The 8,720-nt window shown below is 30.3% G+C and overlaps 1 protein-coding gene across 1 annotated transcript in view; it reads left to right on the forward strand.

Annotated features, from left to right (window-relative positions):
• Window positions 1-8,233, forward strand: part of LOC106462664 (regulator of nonsense transcripts 2-like) — a 126,482-nt gene extending 118,249 nt beyond the window's left edge. Inside the window, exons 36-41 of the mRNA XM_013922608.2 lie at window positions 2,842-2,926; window positions 3,638-3,726; window positions 5,193-5,255; window positions 6,082-6,160; window positions 6,567-6,784; window positions 7,694-8,233. Coding sequence (XP_013778062.1) covers window positions 2,842-2,926; window positions 3,638-3,726; window positions 5,193-5,255; window positions 6,082-6,160; window positions 6,567-6,715 — 465 coding nt within the window. The 3' untranslated portion in view covers window positions 6,716-6,784; window positions 7,694-8,233. The remainder of the gene's footprint in view (window positions 1-2,841; window positions 2,927-3,637; window positions 3,727-5,192; window positions 5,256-6,081; window positions 6,161-6,566; window positions 6,785-7,693) is intronic.
• Window positions 8,234-8,720: the final 487 nt, after the last annotated feature.

The raw sequence follows: 8,720 nt of genomic DNA on the forward strand, positions 1-8,720 counted from the left end.
AGGACAAGCTAAGGACTTCAAACTTTAATAAACTTGAAAGCAACAGAAAACAATTCACTTCCAATTAATTATGCACATTTTTCTATTAGTGTGCGCATACTAAGAGCTCGGATTCAGATTATTTAAAAACACAATAACTTGAAAACTAATAACACTACCCAGCTTAAGAAGAGAAGAAAAACATGAATCTAACACCACAAATGTCAGACTATCACAGAAGAAAAGAAAAACAAAAAATTTATTTATTTTGAACACTACAAATCAACCCTCCAATTATAAATCTTTTATAATTAGGGTGTAACTTTTTAAAATGCGTGTTTTGTTTCATTTTCTACAGTATTTTCCAAGCTGTTTTGTGTGAAAATTTGATAGAAATCCATGAACATTTGACAAAAACTGCAATTGGTTTTGTTCGTCAGGTACGGGAAAAGCTGGAAAGTCACCATCACTTTAAGGTTTCACCGTTACTTGAACAATTTTCTGTCTTCAAGATTGATCACATGTAGTGGTACGTGGCTCAGTTCTGCTACAAATAGACATTGGCTTGTCAATGTGCTGGTTCCCGCGAAACCTTCATTTTTTTCTTCTCTCATTCTTCTTATTTGCCACTGAAATTTCTTCAGTGTAGAATAAAAAGAAAAATCTAATTCCCAAAACTTTTTGGCAGTAAATAAAGCCTTACAGTGAGGGCTTTAACTTGAAAGAGACAAAGGAGTGGACATAGTAGACAGAGAAGTATCACATGGAGTTGAATACTGTTCACTTGAAGCTTTGTTAGCTTCACCACAGCGAAGTTAGCAAACAATTTCAGCATTGTAGTAACCACTTTATTATGCATTGAGTTTATGTCACAAAAATTGAGAAAATTACCACCAAAGAGGTTGCAAATTGCCATGAATTCCATTGCTAGGGTAGTTGCTATGGGAGGATTTTAATTTTCAGTTCAGGATTATGATTTTTAATATCATTTTTCAGGGATATGTAGGGGTTTTTGACAAAATATGTTGCAGAAACTGAAAGTAGACATTTTAAAGTAGCAACTACTTCAAAAAAGTGTGAAAATTTGAAACAAGTGGGCTAGAAGTACCTTTAAAATTCATGTACGAAAGCTACATGAATTATTGTTTGGACAACTGATATAGTGTGGGAAAGTTAGATGTAGCAAAGTATGCTGAGAATATGTTATTGACTACAATTATGCCTGTAAGCAATGATAAGTGGTAAATTTCTTGTTTTTATGTCTGTTTTTTATTTATTTATATGTACTTTTTTTAACAAAGTAATTATAACGTAAAAACTAAGAACTTATTAGGTTAGATAATAGAATTTTAAATGAAATAATTTCTTCATGGGGTATGCACTTAAGCTTCATATGTTATGTAATTTGATACTTTTGTAACTTGAGCTACGCTGTTGCTGAGTGATTTATAATTATGCTAGTTTGGTAAGTAGACATAGTTCAAGTATTGCTACAGATGATTTCACTGTTGCTAGTGTTAAGGTAGAGAAAATAGGGGATGATGTTTGATTTTTTTTCAAAAAGTTTTTTGGCACGTGTGTGATGGTCAATCTCCTGAGGATGATGCAGTAGTATACGTAAAAACATGTAGAGTGTATGAGATTGTTTTCCAGTTTCATCGGGGGTTTTTTTTTACCACTTTTTATCCTGTACAGTAAGTTATTGTATTTTAGTAATTTGTAGAGTGGAAACAATCTCATTTTTATAGAATCTTGTATAAAATAATCTTTGTCTTTTTTAATTTTTGAGTTTTTAAGATTGATAATATTTAATGTTTTACTGAAAACTTTTGATATTCATTTGGGAGGTTTTAGAGGCTGTGTAAATGGAACATGAAAACTGTAAGATGACAAAAGTATTTCTATTCTTAACATGAAAACCACCTTGTACTCAGACTAGTTGGAGTCTGAGACAGGCTGAATTTGTAAATTCAGAGATATCTTTAGTAAAAATAATATATTAAAAAAATCTGATGTTTTATATTTACTTAGTGCTTGCCAAATTTTATGAAGATATACTCAGTAAATTCAGAATTATAGTAAAGATTAATTTTCCAATACACCATACATGTATGATTTATTCAGATCTATGTTGTTGTTTTTTGTCAAGACACTTATCAAGTAATTCTTTCTATTAGTTCTTTAAACATACTATTAAGCACTATAAAAAATACAATAAAACACAAACAATGATCTTTAACATATTCAGAAAATTTCATTATGTGCCATTAAAAATATTTTAACACATTTGTCACATAAAAACAAAACTGATATTAAAATCTTAAAGGTGGTAAATTTAGTATTTTGAATGGTAGTTGAAATCTATATAAAAAGAACAATAAGAAATATACTTTTGTAAACTTCTTTTACATATAGTTTACTTTATCTATTTTTGGATGTGGGAATACTTTTAATTTTGAATGAATTAATGTAAAAATAATTTCTTAGATATAAAGCTAAAATCATTAATGTCTTATCAACTGCTCAAAAAACACATTAAATGAACAAAATGCTTGCTTTAGAAGGGTGTTTAATGTGGAAGTGATTTTCAAGCACAGTTTGTCAGAAAATATAAACAGTTTCCACAAGTTAATTCACTAATTCTTTTTATAATTGCAAATTAATGTTAACTTTTCATATTGTAAATAGATATCAGGAGAAAATATTTGGTGAAACCACAAGTTTTTCAGAATTTAGAAAGAAATTAAAGCATCTGATTAAGATTCTTTGTTCATATATTCCTGAAGGCATTAATAGTTGTCATAACTTCTTCATTAAGGCTTAGCTTGGCTGAGATTCAAAAAGATCTTTATTATTTTTCAGCAACGTAATCAAGAGTCCGTAAAACCCCAGACTGACATTGTCATTCCAATGAACATAAAAGGTGGAAACAAAAAGGTTCAAACAAGTGAGTAAAAGATACATCAGTCATAATTCTGTAGTGTAAATGTAAATAGTCAAATGAACAGAATTTTGTTTTAGTGGATTAGTTTTGTTCATGAATTGTTAAAAAAAGGACATGTTAACTTTTTACCTTCTTTGCTGGCTATATAATATCACATTTATTCTAAAATCAAAGTATTGTGAAACTTTAAATGAACTTTTATAATAGCATATGATGTGAATATAGTTGTATTCTTTAATGCAACATGGTATTCATTCGTAAACCTCTCCTCTTAAAGTATACGGTGAGGGGACCTTCTAGAGAAGATTCTTCCTGTACAGTTTACTTTCTCTAACATTCAGTCATCCAACCACATTTACCATACATAGTAACATTTGAAGGGGGGGGGGGGAGTAGAGGATCCTTTTGGTTGAGTGGTGTCTGAGTTGTATGTTTGTGTCAGTGCAACACATTCCAGTGGCTCAGCAGTATGTCTGCAGACTTATAATGCTAAAAAATGGGTTTTGATGCACGTGGTGGGCAAAGCACAGATAGCCCATTGTGTAGCTTTGTGCTTAACTATAAACAAGCAATACTTATGACTGTTTTCTAAATCATTTTTTGAAATAAATAACCTAATCAGTTAAGACCAAAGTTATGAATAGAAATACATTTGTAGACAACTGCTAAGATAAAATGGTGTGATGTTTTTAGAATTTCATTTGTCTCTTTTAGTTCCTACTGCATTTCTGGAGCCCAAGATTGAAGAACAGAAAAACACAATTAACTTTGTACTTATGACAAGAAAGGGAAACAAGCAACAGGTACGTTTTTATGACTTCACAAAATTATCATAAAACATGATATGAGGCTATATATTGGCCTGAGAAATAACATTCATTAAGAAAATTTTTGATAGATATATTAAGAGGAAAATGTGAAGTTTGTGCTTTACCCCATTTTCACCGTATGAAACAAGTGTTGTTTATATTTGGAATTTAGTATTTCTCTTCAAATAACTTGTTGAATTTTGATTCTGGTAACAAAAGAATTTAAAAGGTTAATAAAGTACATAAATCCTGTTCTCTAAATATGCAAAAATATGGTCAAGTTTCTACGTGTTTAAATAATAAAAATTCAAACAATATTTACTGTATACGTGGACACCTGTTTTTTTTATACTTTTGTCACTTTAATGTAAAATAAGGTTAATGAATGTTATCTAAGTTTTTCTAATTAACTGAATAAATATAGTAATAAAAGATGTCAAATGTAAATCTACTGTTTATACTTTTTCTACCTTTATATTAAAGATTAAATAAATTAAAAAGATGAACTCATGGTATAGCTTATGAGGGCTTAACTCATGTGTCTGCATTGTATTTAGAGATTATTAGACTATATTATACTAACTTTTCTAAATTCTTTGGCATATTGGGTAGTGAAATTTGTTAGCTTATTATTTATAAGAAATGGTATTTGACAATGATTAGGGGAAAAACAGTTTACAAAATGTGCTGTTAAAAAAATACATTGCCTTTCTTATCATACTTTTAAAAAATGTTAGTTGTTCTTGGAAAACAAAACTGTTACAGTTGTTGCAGCTTTTTAGCTTTTGGAAAATAGTTATACTGAGAGGTAAATAATAAAAAAACTTTTATATTTTAAGATATAGTATGATAACTTAATCTTAAAGAGATGTTGAATTCCTGTTTTACGATGTCATACTGTTTTAATGAGAGATCAGCTCAGAAAATTCTTTTTATTTACCTTTTTTTTAAATTGAAGGTTTAGTATGTTTGACGTAAATAATGTTCATACTTAGCCAGCATCAAATAGGATAAGAAATAACTAAATGGTATGAAACGTTTTAGTGATGATAAATGAAATCAAAGATGTTAGTTAAGACATTGTACAGTGTGACCCATAGTCAGAAACATTTAGTTTTTTGTATTCTAAGCTGTTATTTTGCAGAATTTTCTGTTATAATTTCAAATATCTTTCCTTTATATGCTCCTAGGAGGCAGTTTGTTTGAATCACAAATATTAGGGTAGGTAGTAATTCATCCTCTGTCCCTTTCCCTTCCACCTTGACCATTGTGGATTCACCATAATTCACACTCACTAGAAACAAGGAACTTATAATTATGTGGTGGTGTAAAACCAAGTTTGTCAAAAGAAGTTAAGCAATGTAGTTTAGATTACCAAGTTTGCACTGTTTTTGTTGTTGATAATTTGTGCTGAATAACACATGCTGGTATACTAGTGACCTTAATTTTGAATTTTTTAGTTCAAGAGTTTAGAAGTTCCTCTCATGTCAGATCTGGCTCAGAACTTAAAGGATCGAGAAAAGGTAAAAACATACTACTTTGATACATTAAGTTTCACTTCAAGTTATTCCAGTTATAAATGCTTTAAATATATAAAAATGCTCATCAGCTTTTTGAACATGTTTTTTCTAAACTGTTTATGTGTTGAATTGCTTGTGGGTCCATGACTTGGTTGGCTACATGGTCCTTAATGACATATGAGCCATACAAAAAAAATTGTGTCCAGAACTTTCACTATGAGAAGATAACAAATTGGGGAATGTCATTGACACCCCTTCCCGAGGTCCAAAAAAAGTTAATTACTGCTGAGGCCTCCAACATACTTTCTATGGAAATTCTTTTTGGGGGGGGATAACACTTAGTGTTATAACAGGTAAAAAATATAAAATTATTTGATATAATCAACAGTTTAGTGAATGGAATAAAAATAAGTTATTAAGAAATAAGTTATATTTCTTGCTTGTTTTAATTATTCTGTTTAGAAATTAGTTATAGTTTATAATAAAGAACTGTTAGTGATTTTAAGAAGCAGTATTGTAACCAATGTAGAAAAGGAAGGAAGTTGGTGATCTTGTTATCTCAGTTATACTCTTTTCAATTTGAATACATTCTGTGGTACCACAGAAGTTGTTTAATCAATTTTTAACAACTTGTCACCTCAACTTGTTATACTATAATTCATGCTGAATGTTTATTATAAGATCATCTAAAGAAATTGAAGAACATCTTACCAACTCAACCATATGATCTTCACTTTAAGCCTATGCATTTTTTAAACATACTTATTAACTTGTAGAAACTTGTCAACTTTGTGGTCTTTATATTGAATATGTGATCCCATTAAAATAGGCTGAACGAGCCGAGAAAGAGCAAGTGAAAAAACTTACTTTAGACATTAATGAAAGACAAGAAGAAGAAGATTACCAAGGTTTGTATTAATGTTGAGCTAATTCTTCTGAAAGTTTTCTGCAATAAATACTTTAAAAGTTTGCTCACTTCACATTCAAAAATTTGATGAATTATTTGTATTATACAAATGTGTATTTAGGAAATCAATCTTATTCAGAAAAGAAAGCAACAAAAAATCGTGATACAATCTTAATATAAAAATTTGTGTCTTATAATCTCCATTAAGAATAAGAATAACTTAAAATTTTTGTCTTTTTGGAAAATCTGTGGAAAAATCTTGCCTGACTGAGTTATTGAAAGTAGAATAATTTTTTTATGTGAGTGTTTGTGAAAATTCTTGGGATGTGTCGCTGTGCTCTACCAGACATATTAATACTATTAACTTGTTGTTAAGAATTTATATATGTTGCATTGTAACTGTACAGAGATGTTGGCAGCTCAACAAAGGCCTGCTGTCCTCAATCTCAACCGAGACAGGCGCCATAGATACCAACATCCAAAAGGAGCTCCTGATGCTGATCTGATATTTGGGAACAAGTATGTTGACATCCAGGTAGCAAGTAAGATCCACTAGACCATCCCTGGTACTGAAGAATTTTAAACAGGCTCTCTGTAATCTCTTCAGTACTGGGACATCTCAGTAGTAAGTACAACCCAAAGTATCTTCCTGGTAATGAAGCAGTTGAACAGATTGGCACTAATGCCTTCAGCACTAGGACACCCAGCTAGCTTAATAGATCATCTGTAAAAACCATCCACATCCACACACTTGGACATGTTTTAAAAAAAGGGATTTTAGTGATATCCATAGTTCTAGGCTAGTCAGATAGTGGGGTAAAGCAAAACTTTTATCCCTGGTATTGAAGAAATGAAAAATAGACTGCTCTTACCTTCAGCAGCATGGTATATGTGAAAGAAAATATGTTTATAACAGTAAATAATTTTGCCAGTTCTCATTTTAGCATGATAAAAAATGTATTAAACCAAAATAATCAGGTAAGTTTCTGTCAGTTTTAGACTTTTATCCCTCTTAGTACTGAAACTCTCCATAAACAAACATTGTGTCACCTTTTGGTTGTTTAGAATGAGAAATGGTAGAGTTATTAATCAGTTCTAAAAAAAGAATAGATATGGAAATGATGAAATATGTGTTGATAATGTAACAGTATTTTTTTAATATTCAAGTATTCAACGAGTGTTTTTGAAGTGCCTGATCTGAAAGTAAAAATATTGTATTGCAAGTATAGTAAAGTATTCATTAGGCTGTCATTGTTTAAAGTGTTTTTAGAATAAGAATATGTGGTTGGCTAGTAAAAGCCACCTGGTTTTTCAGGCCATTTGTATGAATAATGGCTGTTTTTTGGGTTTTTTATTGTTGTATGTAACAACTCAGTTTGTTAGTTTTTTTTGTATGTTTTATTCTATTTCCAAAATGTACAATGTGTTAAATACTAGGAGCTTCAGAAAATCGTTAATTAAACAATGATTTTTTATATATGAGTACTTAGGTAGTTTTGTTAGAAATTAAACTGGACGACTTTTTTGAATACAGAAAACGATGAAAGCCAACACTTGAGTGATGTAATGAAGAAAACCTCTGTCGTCCAAGCCAGGAATAACTGGTCAACCCATCTGTGCTTTGGGTCAAATAGTGCACTCCACCCATATAATACCTTTTTTTTCTTTTTTTTTTTTGGTTTCTGATAATGAAAATTATGAAATTTAGAGAGAGTGTGGTAAAAACAATCAACTTTGTGAAAAAAGTTTAGTTTCTAACAGAAATGAGAATGCATATTTTTTCACAAAAACAAATCGGTGCATAATATGGCCCCAACAAAAAAGAATTTCTTAGTTGAACTGAAGCAGTGGTGCTGAAGGAGGTAGAGTTTCATGAAAATAAAATATTGTTTATCTAAGGATAAGGGAGTCAAAGAGATTTGTGTTGTTCTAAAAAAAAATTAATACTGCTGGTTTAGCAGTGCAGATTTATTTTAAACGTGGAACATTATTCCTCCCTGTGTTTGTCTTTCTCTAGTCGAAGCTCTTAATTCTTGTATTTGTTTAATAATAAATAGTTTCATACTGCCTTCAACTTTTGTGTGGTTTTAACTTTTGTTGATACATTGGTAGCATACTGAATGAGCATGGTGGTGGTGTTAACTGATTAGTGCTATTAACTCTTGCATGGTTTTAACTTTTGATACATTGGAAGCATACTGAATGGTTGTGTTAACTAATATCCTGATATTAACTCCTGTATGATTTTAAATTTTGATACATTGGAAGCATACAGAATGGTTGTGTTAACTAATATCTTGATATTGACCCTTGTATGATTTTAAATGTTGATACATTGGAAGCATACTGAATGGTTGTGTTATCTAATATCCTTATGTTGACTCTTGTATGATTTTAAATTCTGATACATTGGAAGCATACAGAATGGTTGTGTTAACTAATATCTTGATACTAACTCTTGTATGATTTTAAATTTTGATACATTGGAAGCATACTGAATGGTTGTTATCTAATATCCCGATATTGACTCTTGTATGATTTTAAATTCTGATACATTGGAA

Source organism: Limulus polyphemus, unplaced genomic scaffold, assembly GCF_000517525.1.
Source record: "Limulus polyphemus unplaced genomic scaffold, Limulus_polyphemus-2.1.2 Scaffold1219, whole genome shotgun sequence".
Taxonomy (NCBI): Eukaryota; Metazoa; Arthropoda; class Merostomata; order Xiphosura; family Limulidae; genus Limulus; species Limulus polyphemus.